Source organism: Delphinapterus leucas, chromosome 16, assembly GCF_059928025.1.
Source record: "Delphinapterus leucas isolate spDelLeu-1000000601 "Yukka" chromosome 16, BTC_Dleu_Yukka2, whole genome shotgun sequence".
Classification (NCBI taxonomy): Eukaryota; Metazoa; Chordata; class Mammalia; order Artiodactyla; family Monodontidae; genus Delphinapterus; species Delphinapterus leucas.
Window position 1 is genome coordinate 56,830,836 of NC_143144.1, and position 15,824 is coordinate 56,846,659.

The following is a 15,824-nucleotide window of genomic DNA, read 5'->3' on the forward strand; positions in this document are numbered from 1 at the left end:
GAAAACAAACCAAAGACGCACTTTTCTTAGATTTCATATTCCTCAGAACAAGAGGCAACCTCTATAATAATAGCTCAATTAAACTCAAAAAAAAAATTTTTAAGAGGCAACCTCTCTTTAAAATAATCCATCAGGGACTTCCCTGGTGGTTCAGTGGTTAAGAATCCGCCTGCCAAGGCAGGGGACACGGGTTCGAGCCCTGGTCCCAGAAGATCCCACATGCCGCAGAACAACTAAGCCTGTGTGCCACAACTACTGAGCCTGCGCTCTAGAGCCCACGAGCCACAACTACTGAAGCCTGCGCACCTAGAGCCCATGCTCCACAACAAGAGAAGCCACCGCAATGAGATGCCCACGCATTGCAACGTAGAGTAGCCCCCGCTCGCCATAGCTAGAAAAGCCCACACGCAGCAACAAAGACCCAACGCAGCCAAAACTAAATAAAATAAAATAACTTTATTAAAAAATAATAATAATCCATCAGTCAAATGTGAATTAAGAGACCAGTCAAAGCCTATAGATATGAAACAAAAGAAATTTAATTTCAGAATATTACATGAATATAAAAGAAAAACAACACATATGTTTCTTTACAGTTACATATATATATATAAATATATATATATGATATAGTTGAATAAGAATGAAAAATAAAAAATGGTTAGACAGTTAAGAAACCTTGTTTCTCTTGTTGAGCAAGCTTGGGGATAGCGAAAAGGCAATCCTTGCTATGAAGAAAGGACCCTGGGGCAGGAGTGTTTTTCCCAACCAGTTCTGCTGGTCCCCAAACATGTCTGGGGGAGTGCTCAATGGCTCTTTAGCACCTGCTGTGGCCACGCACACTCCAGTTTCCATGGTAACCCAAGCACTCAGGCTATTAAGTACTTACTCCACCTCCTTGCTAGCCCACGCATCCACTCTCCACCTGTGGAAGGAGTTCAGCATTACCTGTCTAGGAAAGCCAGCTCTCCTATAGTGAGTTTTAGATTGGATTAATTACCACTGGTCTGAAAAGATTGTGCATCTTAGAAACCCAAATCTTCCCCAAATTCTAGAGCAATACTGCCAATTGCTAGTATCCAGTTTGGATCAAGGTCCTGTCTTCAGTACCAAGGTTTCCAGATGCAGGAGGGCAGGGATGAGGCTCTCTCCTGGGGAAAGGAGTTCTACTTAGAAAAGACTTCAGAATGAGAGCCGTCAGTTTCAAGCATCTGTGCGAGGCCCTGTATGAAGGAAGCAGACAAAGTCTAGAGAAGTCATTCCTAAGATGGCTTCCCCAGTTATGCATGGCCACATAGCTAGTCACTCTGGGACCACAGGTTCTCCTAGAAAGCAGTGTTTTAAACCGTATCCTAACACAGGTTTCTGTGAGAAAAGCTGAACAGAAACATTGCTGTTCCAGAGAAGAGAATGGCCCTGCTCTGACACTCTGGAACCACTGGCTTTCTTACAAGCCAGCAAAACAGCCACCTCTGGAACACCCAGTGGTCAACAGTTAACCCTATACTACTCCATTTCCCAAGGGTACCGCCTCGTCATTCCTAACTCTGGAAAGACATTCAGGGTAACGAGCTTGTGGAGGATCAACTGCGGTTTCAGTTATGATCAGATACCACCTCCTTTAATATGTTTTGGCACTCAGGTACAATCAGTATCACCTAATCCTCTATTCACTGCTGCAGTGGAGTCTTTCAAACCAGATTCATTGGTCCCAGTGCAAAAGTCAACCATTGTAAAAGGTTAGAAACTCCAGTGCCCATGGTTTTCACTGATTCAACCAGTATAGCTCGCCCAGTACAGATGTGAATCAAGGAAGTGGTCTGCATTTTTTATGCTTGAGCCCTCTGGCATAAATACACTGCCCCATATTGATATCACATCAAAACCCATTGCAACTGACCCCAGAAAGAAATGAAATTTTAAAAGCAACAAGAGGCATTTCCAAAGAGATTGTTCCAACACAAAAAATAAACATAGAAAACAGAGTTTTAAAATATTATAGATTTTAAAAATTGTTAAATACTGGCTCAAAAATATCTGCCCACCAAGTCAGAAGGGCAACAGTACCCTCCTGTTGCAAATGCTGAAGGGTTTTTGTTTTTGCAAAGATTCCGCAGGATTAGAATAGTTACATATTATAAGGCAGAAGGTTACGCTGTTTATTTCTCAAATTTGGATTCCAACTAGTTCACAGCTTCTGTTAAAAAAGAAAAAAGAAGGAAAAGACCTATCATACCCTTACAGCAAGGGAAATCATATTTAATAAATACTTTAATGAAACACACATACCCAAATACCCAAATAAACTGCCCAAGGGGGCAAGCTATATAAAAGCATGTGACAGACATCTCTCACCACCCCAGCCCTGGAACACGAACCTGGATCACCAGTTGCATTCAACCAAAGAAAGTCTCCTAAATCTCAGCTACCTCCCTTAAACAGAACCACAGAACAAACTCGATGACAAGGAGGTATCAGGTCACTGCTCTGCTCTCTCCACCTATGGCAGACCACGTTTAACAGACCACACCACTACGGAATGAGACACTTAGACAAATAAAGAAAGCAAGTATCAAGTTAAGGGAGAACACACTTTAGCCTAGGGGCTTCCCTGGTGTCGCAGTGGTTGAGAGTCCGCCTGCCGATGCAGGGGACACAGGTTTGTGCCCCGGTGGGGGAAGATCCCACATGCCACGGAGCGGCTGGGCCCGTGAGCCATGGCCGCTGAGCCTGCGTGTCCGGAGCCTGTGCGCCGCAACAGGAGAGGCCACAACAGTGAGAGGCCTGCGTACCGAAAAAAATAAGAAGAACCCTACACAAATGAACTTGCTAATAAGTATTTTTAAGAATTATATAAAACTGCTCTAGAGAAAGGGGCTTCTGAGCAGTTTTATACTCCTAACCATCTATTGTTCACAATCTATCAAGTTGGACAGCCAAATTTTACATTTTTCTCTACTACTGCTGTTACAGCAGCAGAAGAAACAGAAAATACGGAAGCCAGGACTGACATCCGGATGCAAAACCAAACTGTGCTCCCCAGACTCATCTTTTGTTTCAGCAACAATACAGCATTTCAACTGTTTAAAAATAGGTCAGCAAGTCATGGTTTGCTGGGCAACTACCCCCCAACTGAGGCCTGACTCAGTTCCGGCACACAGGGTGAGAAAGGTTACACACCTAACAGAGCAGGCACAGACTAACATTCCCACCTGCCCTGATGCTCTCTGGGCAGTGAGTTCTCACACTAGATCAGAGCCATGCCACTGCTCACCTCAAACACATGTGAACATCCCAACACGGTCAAAGCTCCAGCCCATCTCCGAACAACTCCCTATGCCCATCTTGACAAGGAGAGGGGTGGGCCAGCAGCCACCCTTGAACATGGGTGATAAACCACAACTGCTTCCAAATAAGAGCATTGTCTACTTTAAATCTCTCAGCCCCATGGAGACTGATGCTCACTTCCTCCCTCTGACTCCAGCTGGCTCTCAGGAGACGGTCCAGCCTGCACACCTGATCCCTTAGAAGGATGCAATATAATCCCACCCATCAAGAGTTGTCCTGGCCATAAAGCCAGCCCCATCCTAGTCCCTCTCCAGAGCTTCCACTACATACAGGAGTTTCAGCAAGTCTCAAGTAAGCTGTTGATGATATTCCTTGAGTCCCAGTGATTTGTCACAGAAGTACTGGCACCACACTGGCACCAGAGATGTTTTAGGCGAGAGGAAACTGAATGAAGGAAAGGAGTTCAGCAACCACACAACTATTTTTTTTGCGGTACGCAGGCCTCTCACTGTCGTGGCCTTTCCCGTTGCGGAGCACAGGCTCTAGACGCGCAGGCTCAGCGGCCATGGCTCACGGGCCCAGCCGCTCCGCGGCATGTGGGATCTTCCTGGACCGGGGCACGAACCCGCGTCCCCTGCATCGGCAGGCGGACTCTCAACCACTGCGCCACCAGGGAAGCCCCACACAACTATTTTGACATCACTGAGGAAAGGGGAAGAGAAGAAAGGAGAGAGAATGGAGGGAGGGAAGAAGGGCCACAGTTTAATATTATTTGTTTAAATATTGTATCATTCTGAATTTTCCTTTTTTGATACTGCAGGCCAAATACCTACAATCTCAGGCCCAAGAAATAATAAAAAAATTTCCAGGAAAGCTATAAATTCTTTGGACAAAAATAGGTATTGAGGAGTAAAGCCTCATAAGTTAAAGAGCTTTCCCAAAGCTTAAGGTGAAAAAGAGAGGAAAGACATCTGGCTTAGAGCCCATTTTGATTTTTTACCTTTTAAAATACACAAACAACAAATAAACAAGAAACAATAACCAAAACATCCCCCAAAACTATCGAAATAGAGAAAAGCCCAAGCTATCAGTTAAAAATAACATCAATCCACCAGGACTGACAGCACTTTTTAAAAAAATCACTGGCAGTTGAGCACAGATTTCAAATGTTTTAAAAATAGAATCTGCCTAAACAAATACATGGAATGAGCACAGGAGTCTGCCTGGTTCTACTCATTTACTGTGCTGTCTAAGCCGATTTGGCTGGTTAGTGGTTTCCCCATAACGTTTTTTTTAAAGAGAGAGAGAGAGTCGCTAGCACTGGTTCAGCAGGCAGAGTCTGTAGATGTCACCCACTGAGTGGGGCTAGAGGCGTCAGTCAAGTCACAGGATTAGTTGGCTTTCACAATTCAACATGCAGCAAGCAAGCTGCAAGTCCAAGCTTCTCTGTGAGCAGTAATGGCACCTGGCCCACAAAAGAGAAAATTCTGGGTGGACAACAGGAAACCTCTGGATCCTTCAGAGGAATCCTAGGCTGAAAGAGAAAAAGGAGCATTAAACACATTTATAAATATTTATTTCTGCAAACATTCCACCCAAAAGCTAGAGAAATCTATACTTATTATTTTCTAAACTGAGGGAGAATTGTTTACTCTCTACCAAGTACACATCACTTTGTCCTCTTGCTCTAATCTCAGTTCATTAAATCATCTTAATGGCAGTAACAGCTACCTGTACTAAGTGCATAATTTGTGCTAGGTGTTGCTCTGAGTTCTTTATGTATATTGCCTCATTTACCCTCACAACAACCTGTGCATGAGGTAATGCTCTTGCTAGTTTACAGGTGAAGAATGTGAAGCCTACACAAATAAACTTGCCCTAAGATATACAGCTATTAAGGCTGGGAACTGAGGTTAAGAATCCGCCTGCCAGTGCAGGGGACACGGGTTCGAGCCGTGGTCCGGTAAGATCCCACATACCGCGGAGCAACTAAGCCTGTGCACCACAACTACTAAGCCTGCGCTCTAGAGCCCGCAAGCTACAACTACTGAGCCCACGTGCCACAAGTACTGAAGCCCGCGTGCCTAGAGCCCGTGCTCTGCAACAAGAGAAGCCACTATGATGAGAAGCCCGTGCACTGCAATGAAGAATAGCCCCGGCTCACCACAACTAGAGAAAGTCCGCGCACAGCAACGAAGACCCAACACAGCCAAAAATAAAAACAAATAAATTAATTTTTTTTAAATTTTTAATTTAAAAAAAAAGGCTAGGAACTGAACTCAAGCTTAACTGAATGCAAAGCTCATGTTCTTACCACCACTACACCTCACCAGCGAATGTTTACTAAATGCCTACTAGATGCAAGGCAGTCATTACTGGGGGGAAGAGAAGAAGACGGGGGCCACGAATATATTAAGTCTGGCCTTTGTCTTCCAGAAGAGAAACTAGCTACAGCGATAAGACAATACATGTGAAGCAAATATCTATGATAAATCACATTAAATGTCAACATTTCAGTAATGTCAATAACAGTTCAAAGGAAAAGCTATATCTGTCTGGGTTAGCCAAAGAAGGTTTAGAAGAGGAGGTAGGGTTTAGGCTGGGCTTTGAACAATGGGTAAGATTCTGACTGTTGAAAATAATGCCCATTAATAAGGAGGTGCTGAATCAGCAGTTCTCATCAGGGAGTGATTTTGCCCCCTCCCATGAAGGGGACATTTGGAAATGTCTGGAGGCATTTTTGGTTGTCACAACTGGGGGAAGGGTGCTACTGGCATCTAGTGGGTAGAGACCAGGGATGCTAAATATCATACAATGCACAGGACAGCTCCCCACAACAAAGAATTATCTGACCTAAAATGTCGATAGTGCCACTTGAGAAACCCCATGCGAAATAAAATGTCTTTGGGAGTACACTATTGATGATAATAAAATTGCATTATCTTCTTCAAAAAATACTTGTTCCTGGGCTTTCCTGGTGGCGCAGTGGTTGAGAATCCGCCTGCCAATGCAGGGGACACAGGTTCGATCCCTGGTCCAGGAAGATCCCACACGCCGCGGAGCAACTAAGCCTGTGCACCACAACTACTGAGCCTGCGCTCTAGAGCCCGTGAGCCACAACTACTGAGCCCACGTACTGCAACTACTGAAGCCTACGTGCCTAGAGCCCATGCTCTGCAACAAGAGAAGCCACCACAATGAGAAGCCCACGCACCACAATGAAGAGTAGCCCCCGCTCGCCGCAATTAGAGAAAGCCTGTGCACAGCAAGGAAGACCCAACACAGCCAAAAATAAATAAATAAAATAAATAACTTTTTTTAAAAAATACTTGCTCTTTTTATAAAATCACCATCAAAAAAATCTTGGATTGTATTCTTTATGTAAAACAAATAGATGGCAGGCACTTGGATCTCGGGGCTTGGAGACTGAACAGAGATATCAAACAGAGAACAGAACTGAGCTGCAGAAGGAGACCAAACTGCTAAGAGGGGGACAAGCAAGAGCAGGAACAAGCAGAGAATTTAAGACAGAGCACTGAAAAACATGAAGAGGTGGAGGGGGAGGCAGACAATAGTAAAGCACTGCAGAGATGAAAAAAATTAAAGAGGAAGGAGGAGAAGGAGAATAGTGTGAAGTCATGACAGCCACAGGTGTTCCTAGTTAGAGGAAGTGGGCAGGGAGAGGGTAACGTGAAAATGCCACTGCTTAATCCAGTGGGAGGTCATGCATTATCTGTGGGCCTCCACTTTTCTGAATCACTATCATTTTTAAGAATCTTATAAAAACTATATAATCTCTCCTCCAGAAAAATGTACATATGCACCTACACATAAAATTCCATCAACAATACCAGGAACTTTATTAGAGCCCTTAGCAAGTCCACAGTTAACAGGAAGAATCCTGCTCTAAAACGTCTTGGTAAAATATTAAACTGACTTTTTTTTTTTTTGGCTGCGTTGGGTCTTTGTTGCTGCGCGCGGGCTTTCTCTAGTTGCAAGCAAGCAGCGGCTACTCTTCGTTGCAGTGCGCAGGCTTCTCATTGTGGTGGCTTGTTGCAGAGCATGGGCTCTAGGCATGCGGGCTCAGTAGTTGTGGCACACAGGCTCAGTAGTTGTGGCACACGGTCTTAGTTGCTCTGCGGTATGTGGGATCTTCCCAGACCAGGGCTCAAACCCGTGGATTCTCAACCACTGCACCACCAGGGAAGTCCTGACTTATTTTTTTAATGCATTTCTTTCTTCCAAAAGTAGAGCTGTCGACATAGAAAGACATTTCTTATCTTCAAAAATGAAAGCAAGAAAAGGTGTAATTGATACAATGTATCCTTCAAAAATAACTTATGCTGGGACTTCCCTGGTGGTTCAGTGGTTAAGAATCTGCCTGCCAGTGCAGGAGACACAGATTTGAGCCCTGGTCCGGAAAGATCCCACATGCCGCAGAGCAACTAAGCCTGTGCGCCACAACTACTGAGCCCGTGTGCCTAGAGCCCGTGCTCCGCAACAAGAGAAGCCACCGCAATGAGAAGCCTGCGCACTGCAACGAACACCCAACGCAGCCAAAAATAAAAATAATAAAAATAAAAATAACTTATGCTTGGTTTTGACTTATGAAGATACAGGTAGAAATATTTAGACACAGAATCCAAACGCCAAACTTACCTCAATCAGACAGCCCAGCCTAGAAGCCAGAGGCAACAAGGAAAGAAAAGAGAGTTCAGATAATTCATTCAAGGATAAGTAAGAAGACCATACTGAAATCTAACTTCCTAGAAAAGAACAAAGATTTATCTATAAGGATTGGGCTTGTGTTCTCTTTCTATTGCTGATGTCTCAAATAGTAATTATGCTCATATCTCTGGTAAAATGAGCATATCACACCAGAGATCGCTTCATCTGCAACACAGGCCTTATAAAACAAGACCAAGCCTCACCCAGTTTTCTTCAGTAACAATTACTACTACTTGTTAATGCTTTAACAATCACAATGTGCTTCCAAAACATAATTTCAATTGAGCCTCATAAGAAGTCTGGGAAGTAGATATAACTATTATCCCCATTTGCAGAGGAAGAAGTAGGCTGAGAATGAGTGGTTTTCCCAGGCCAGAGGAATGATGCCTCAAATTAGGTCTAACTACAAATCCCCTGGCCTTTCCAGTTAGCCACATGGCTTCCTCAGAGGAAAGCACAGCAGCCACTGCACTTCACCAACTGAGCCTCCGACAATCAGCAGTCCCAGCACTAAATAATCCTTTTTACCCTAAATATCCTCAAAAACATGTTGTATGATATGATTTCCAGGGTCCTTCAGCATGAGCTGTTTATCTGGAAAGCTTTATTGAATAAACAAAGCTAAAGTCTGCGCAGAAAAGGAACATAACTGTTCCATGTTTACTGAACATCTTCTCAGCACTCCTGTACTTGGTTTCACAAGTTAGTTTACACTTGCTTTTAATTTGCTTAACAAGTATTCTTAAGATATTTTTCACGTGTCCCATCTGTCCAAGAATGCAGGGACCGTGTGGGTCTGTGTTCACAGCTCTGCCCCTCAGCACCTGGGACAGTGCTGAGTAGTTGCTCAGTAACCATCTGCTAAATGAACTCAAGGGCAGGACCCAGCCTTATAATTTTTACATCTCTTCTGACTACAACCATACCACACTGGGGATTCAAAATATGCTACTGACTAGAGACAGAAAGGAACTACATTCATAAGACACACAGAATAAGTACAATTAGTACCTTTTTTCCCCTCTTTCTTCCCCTCAGACCATTTCAGTCTTGTTGGTGTCATCATGACAGCTGGAGAGCCAGAAAATAACTGTAACAAGAAAATTTTATAGTGGCTTAAATGTCCTAATGTCATTTCTATAGACAGGCTTTACTAACAGAGGAATTATTTACTTTTTCAATTTCAATATGAAGAGTTTTAAAAAAAAAAAAAAAAAAGAGTTTTACCAACGTATTTAGATCTCATTAATCTTAACTGTTTTATTTCTGGCTTAATGAAGTAACCATTCCTGGGATAACTTGAAGGACCACTCCACATGTACTGCAGTGCCGAGCAGGCCTGGCTCAAATGTTACCCACCCTGTGGAGTCTCCCAGTAAAAACTGCTCCCTCGAGCACTTTGTGTGTGGAGCTATTTCACTGCATTTGTCATTTCTGCTTATGACTGGCTATATCTTCCTTGAACTCAAAATGTTTGTTGAATGAATCAATGAAAACCTACAGAAAGAAGTCAGCATAAATGAAAAGACTGGGGAAAAGGCATAGTTGAATATGGCCCAAAGAAACACAGTAAAACAGACGACAGTATATTAATTTTCTTCCTTTCTATAAATGAACACATACAAAGAGAAAGTACAAAGAATAGTATCTTACTAAATTTATATTTTCTTTGCTGGCTCTCTTCAATTCATCAATGGCTACAGATTCTGGAGTAGGGTACTTGTTTTTCTTTTCTGACATCATCTGATTTCCCAGGACCTTCCGCTGATTTAGGAAGAGAAAATATTTGATTTATAAACATCTACAATATCTATATTATAATTATACTGGTCTTCAAAACTATAGTTTCTTAGGTTAAAAAAAATCTCAGCTCTTTGATAAATTCCCCCAGGCATCTTATACAAGAGAGGTCAAAGCATGTTACTAAAAAACCTGAGATCACTGCCTTTCTTTAGGTGATCACTATTCCTCTTTAAACCAATTAAAGGGCTAAAATGTTAAAAGCAACTTTATAGTTGATTTAAACCAACTAATACAGGCCAATTACAGTGCTCCTGAGGCCATAAAAGAAACACCAGTTACCTACCAGTATAATTTTTTCCCTAAAGACATATTGTCTCTGGCACCTTTTAAGAGTCCCCTCCTCCCCCTCCCCACTAAAAGACACTTACACTGGGTCCACTCAAAGATTCTGCTTCCCTGTCATGTCCTCCTCACACAGGATTGGAAAATTTGGAGAAATTCTCTAAGAGTTTCTAGTACAGCCATAAAAGGGTACGGGCCTTCTTAAAAGGGTCACATGATTATACAGATATTCAGAGCAAGACTAAAAGCCCTTTCATCTCTGAACAGCTTAAAAGCTAATGTAACCTACTGTATCAGTTGACAGTGACAATTCTACCATCTTTGAAGAAATCTTTCTTTTTTCCCCTTAGAGAATAAATTTGAATTCCAAAAAAAGGAACATATCAAAACTAGAACATTAAACTTTAAAATATAAATATTAGTAGGAATATTCTGTAATAAATCATTTACATGAGACGAATTTTGGAGGAAAAAAAGTCTAGCCAAAAACAAAGTATCAAAGCAGGATAGAAATCAAACAGCTAAAACACAGAAGTGCTAGAAAAATAAGGCCAGTACATCTTCCTTTCAGAAGTCAGATATCACCTCAGAGTAAGCTGAACTGGGGATACCAGGAGCCACAGGACTAGCTATAAAATTCAGCTTCCAGTGAATTTTTTTAACAGAAATTTCATTACTCCTTTGCTATCGAGCAGAAACCTGCATCTATTATTAGCTTGAAAGTCTCTTCATTTATAATGAAAACAGTTTACCCTTCTGTCCTATAAAACTTGCTAACATTGTGTTTAAAATTATTTTTCTAAAATGTTTTCTCCTGATACAATTATAAACTCTTTTATAACTCTAAAGTTCTAAATGCTCTGAAGAGGGCAGCTGCCAAGAGGATACTATATTTTTACATTTCAAGCAATAATTAGCAACACTTCTAGAACCAACTGCAGGAGAAGAGCTCACTATGAAGAGAAAACTATACCCATCTAACTTCAGTTAAAGAAACATGTTTGACTAACACACAGAGAAACACTTATTGGACTGTAACTTTTCTTGTTACCAACCATCTCTATGACAGGAAGTCAGAGGGAATGACAGACTTCCAAGTAAAATGAACCAAGGATGCTCATTTTACTTGCCACGTCTAAGCAGGTGAATACACTTTTGGGGTTCTAGCAAAGGGAATTTTTTTAAATTATGGTAAAATATACATAACATAAAGTTTATCATTTTAACCATTCTCTGGTGTACAGTTCAGTAGTGTAAAGTACAGTCATATTGCTGTGCAACCATCACCACATCCCAGAAATTTTTCATCTTCACAAACAGAAACTCTGTACCCATTGAACAATAATCCCAATTCCCCCCAGACCCTTAGTCCCTGACAACCACCATTCTACTTTCTGTTTCTATGGATTTGACTACTGTAGGTACCTCATATAAGTGGAATAATACAATATTTGTTCTTTTGTGACTGGCTTATTTCACTTAGCATGATGTTCTCAAGCTTAATCTATGTTGCAGCATGTGTCGGAACTTTCTTCTTTTTTAAGGCTGAGTACTGTTCCATTGTTCATATATACCACATTTTGTTTATCCATTCATCCATCAACGAACACTTGAGTGGCTTTCGCCTTTTGATTGTAAATAATGCCACTACAAACATGTATACAAATATCTGTTCATATCCTTACTTGGAATTGCTTGATTATATGGTAGTTCTATTTTTAGTTTTTGAGGAACTGCCATACTGTTTTCCATAGTGGTTGCACCATTTAACGTTCCCACCAACAGTACACAAGGGTTCCAATTTCTCCACATCCTTACCTTGCTATTTTCTGTTTTGTTGATAATAGCCATCCTAGTGAGTGTGAATTGTTATCTCATTGTGGTTTTCATTTGCAGTTCCTTAATGATAAGGGATATTGAGCGTTTTATCTTCTTCAGAAAAATGCCTATTTAAATCCTTTGCCTTTTTTTTTTTTTCTTTTGGGCCATGCTGTGCAGCATGTGGGATCTCCGTTCCCTGGCCAGAGATCAAACCCATGTCCCCTGCAGTGGAAGCGTGGAGTCTTAACCACTGGACCACCAGGGCAGTCCCTGCACATTTTTTTTTTTTAATCCACACTTTTATTTATTTACTTTTCAGTAAGTTTAAATCCTTGAAGGGTACAGCATCACATGGATTCTGTGTCCAATGGCCTTAGCAGGAAGGTTGCTTTGGAATTTGGCACAAACCATGCCACTGTTTCCATGAGCACGAGTTATCTTTCCCCAGATTACTCTGGTTTTGTTAGGTTTTCCACCAGGAGTTACTGTGTTGTTCTTTGCTTTGTACACGTAAGCACATCTCTTGACTAGATAGAATTCAGTTTCATCTCGAGCATATACACCTTCAATTTTCAGAAGAGCTGTGTGCTCCCTCTGGTTCCATAGATCCCGCTTATAGCCAGCAAAAATGGCCTTGGACCACAGCCTTCCAGACATATTTGTCATTTTAGAAGTCCTGTTCCCAGCAGGCCTCCACAGGGTCCAAGATGGCTGAAAAAAGCCCTGCACATTTTTTAATATGGATTGATTTTCTTTGCTGTTGTTGTAAGAGTTCTTTTTATATTCTGGATATTAACCGCTCATAAGATATATATTCTGCAAATATTTCCTCTCATTCTGTGAGTTGCCTTTTCACTCTGTTTGATGTCAAGCAAACCTAATGTCCCAAGGCTACTGGCCCCAGTGGATAGGATTGAGTGAATTCTAAACTGCTATTAATGATAATAACCACAACCAAAATTAGAGTAAGATGAAGTTGCAACTGCTAACAACTACAGTTTTAAAAATATACACACACATATATATATATATATATTACAAGGTATTTTTTTTTAAGAGCACAACTTTTAAGCAAAGATCTCCTTAATGTCGCTGGATTTATAAATGTTAATAATGTTAAACAATTTTAAAAAGAAAACTTGTAGAACACAGAACAGTGCTAATCTCTCTCCAAGTTAACTAGTTAGAACCTTGCCTTTGTTTATGCCTGGAAATTTGAACCCCATAATCAGCTATCTACTGCCACCTGCTGGCAATATTCCTTAACTACAAGTTCAGATCATCAATGAAGACTCAAATAAATTGAACCTACAGACAGCGATGGTAGCAACATCACAGAAGTACATATTGCATGTTTTAAAAACAAGATTTTTAAAGAATTTGAGACAAAGGAAGAGAACAAAACAACTGATCAAAATATTAAGCTCACAAAAATCTGAGTTACCTAAAACTCATTAGCCTATTAGAAAATCCATTTCCAGTCTCTGTCAACTTTCTCACTTTTCCATAACTTTAGCAAATTGCACAATGAAGTATGTGGCACAAAGCAGGTCATGAACCAAAAGAGATTCTCTACTCAGGGATGAGGACTCTGTCCTCAGCCCCAGAAGAGACAAAAGGACCTTTATTTCCTTTATCCCTTACTTCTCCAATCATAGAGCCCCTTCTCTGATTTGAAACACAGAAAAATGCTTTGAAAAATAAAAGCTTTTCCAAATTCTATTCTTTTCCCCTTACAAGTGAAGCCTTCATAGAATCCCAAAGAACAGAATAAAACTGTTTATGCATAAGAAGAGTCAGGCTGTTAAATTTTCTCACGATCAATGCTGAAAATGACAGCACAGTGTACCTACCTTAATAAGGCCACTGAAGGACCGTGAACGGGCCCTCTTCTGCACCCGGAGGGTAGAAGGTTCTCGTCCTGGTGTTTGGGTCTCAGAATGCTTATTAAACTAGAAAACATAAAGAACATTTTGTTAGTAGTCTCCCATCAAGAGATAGCATTCTGTGACAATCAATAGCTAAGTGGAAATACCCAGAAAAGCCCAGGAATAAGTGAATCTGTACATACATGGATTAGTAGGTTGGCAAGCAAATCACAAAGGCAAAAATTATGCCACCAAGAAGAAGTCAAAATGTATTAAACTAGCCTGAAGGTAAATTAAATTAAATTAAATAATACACACCCCAAAACAATCAAATTGGAATCAGATCAAGCTTCTGGAATCAGATCAAGCTTCTAGAATTAGATCTAACTACCAGTTTATAGCAAATACAGAGGACTAAGAAACATCTTAAGTAATACCACAGGGATGCAATCAGCAAAATCCAGACTGTGGGAGACAAAGAATCTGGTTTCTTTCACAAACAAAGTGCAAAGAGAGAGGATGGTTTATGTGTGTTTAAATGCAATGTGCTATCTGTATTGGATCCTAGAACAGAAAAAGATATTAGTGTTAAAACTGGGAAAATCTAAATAAAGCCTGTAATGTTACTAGTAATGTACTAATGTTAATTTATTAGTTTTGACAACGTTAGCATTAGGAGGAACTAGGTGAAGGATATGTGGGAATTCTGTACTTTCTTTGCAATTTTTCTCCCAACCTAAATTATTTCAAATTGAAAAGTTTATTCAAACAAACTTCAGCAATTTTTAGGGAGGAAAAAAATAGGAGGGGAAAGAAGGATGGACCTATATATTAAAAGAAACCTAGTAGCTGTAACAGCTCCAGAAAACGCATACCCTTTGGTCATGCCACTTCTAGGAAATAATCTGCAATAAGAATACTTATGAACAAATATGTATAAACTGAAAAATGACCTAATTTCTTTTTTTTTAAATTTATTTATTTTTGGCTGTGTTGGGTCTTCGCTGCAGCGCACGGGCTTCTCATTGCAGTGGCTTCTCTTGTTGCAGAGCACGGGCTCTAGGTGTGCGGGCTTCAGTAGTTGTGGTGCGCGGGCTTAGTTGCTCCACGGCATGTGGAATCTTCCCAGACCAGGGATTGAACCCGTGTCCCCTGCATTGGTAGGCGGATTCTTAACCACTGTGCGACCAAGGAAGTCCCCAAAATGACCTAATTTCCCCTAATATGTCCAGTAGAGGACAAACTGTATATATATATATCAGGTTATATACAATAAAATATATGCAACCATTAAAAATGTTTACAGTCTTTTAATGACATGGAAAATGCTCTGATATAATGTTATATGAAAAGGGCAGGATAGGGCTTCCCTGGTGGCGCAGTGGTTGAGAGTCTGCCTGCCGATGCAGGAGACATGGGTTTGTGCCCCGGTCCGGGAAGATCCCACATGCCGTGGAGCGGCTGCGCCCGTGAGCCACGGCCGCTGAGCCTGCGCGTCCGGAGCCTGTGCTCTGCAACGGGAGAGGCCACAGCAGTGAGATGACCGCGTACCGCAAAAATAAAAAAGGGTAGGATATTTTAAAAACTGCATATGTATTATGATCTCAATAAACAAAAAAAATATGAAATACATATTCATGGAAAGAAATACAAGAAGGAAATACTCCAAGATGTTATCAGTGGTTATCCTGGATGATAACAGGTGATTTTTAATTTCTTCTTGACACTCTTCTGGAGGTTTCAATGTTTCTGTAGTGAGTACTCATTATTTTTATAATCATGGAGAATAAATTATGTATAATCATCAAGAACAGTAAAAGTATAGTTTCTTCAAAAATAAATGGCAATATTTTAAATGTATGTGAGGAGTTTGTAAGCATGCATGAGAAAATGCTTAGGCTGTAATGTTTAATGAAAAAGGGAGAAATAAAAGAAAGTATATGGTATGATCATAACTACGTCAAAATATTGCCTTGGCCAAAAAGTTCGTTCAGGTTTTTCCGTATGGAAAAACAAACTTTTTCCATATTCCAA

General features: G+C 40.9%; 1 protein-coding gene and 1 pseudogene across 1 annotated transcript in view; both read right to left on the minus strand.

Annotated features, from left to right (window-relative positions):
• Positions 1 to 521: 521 nt before the first annotated feature.
• The window catches only part of ARHGAP19 (Rho GTPase activating protein 19), a 57,956-nt gene continuing 42,653 nt past the window's right edge, over positions 522 to 15,824 (minus strand). The window contains exons 9-13 of the mRNA XM_022569193.2: positions 13,776 to 13,874; positions 9,670 to 9,780; positions 9,028 to 9,106; positions 7,948 to 7,966; positions 522 to 4,822 (exon numbers count right to left, since the gene is read on the minus strand). Coding sequence (XP_022424901.1) covers positions 7,953 to 7,966; positions 9,028 to 9,106; positions 9,670 to 9,780; positions 13,776 to 13,874 — 303 coding nt within the window. The 3' untranslated portion in view covers positions 522 to 4,822; positions 7,948 to 7,952. The remainder of the gene's footprint in view (positions 4,823 to 7,947; positions 7,967 to 9,027; positions 9,107 to 9,669; positions 9,781 to 13,775; positions 13,875 to 15,824) is intronic.
• On the minus strand, positions 12,195 to 12,653 carry LOC111172447 (large ribosomal subunit protein eL33 pseudogene; annotated as a pseudogene).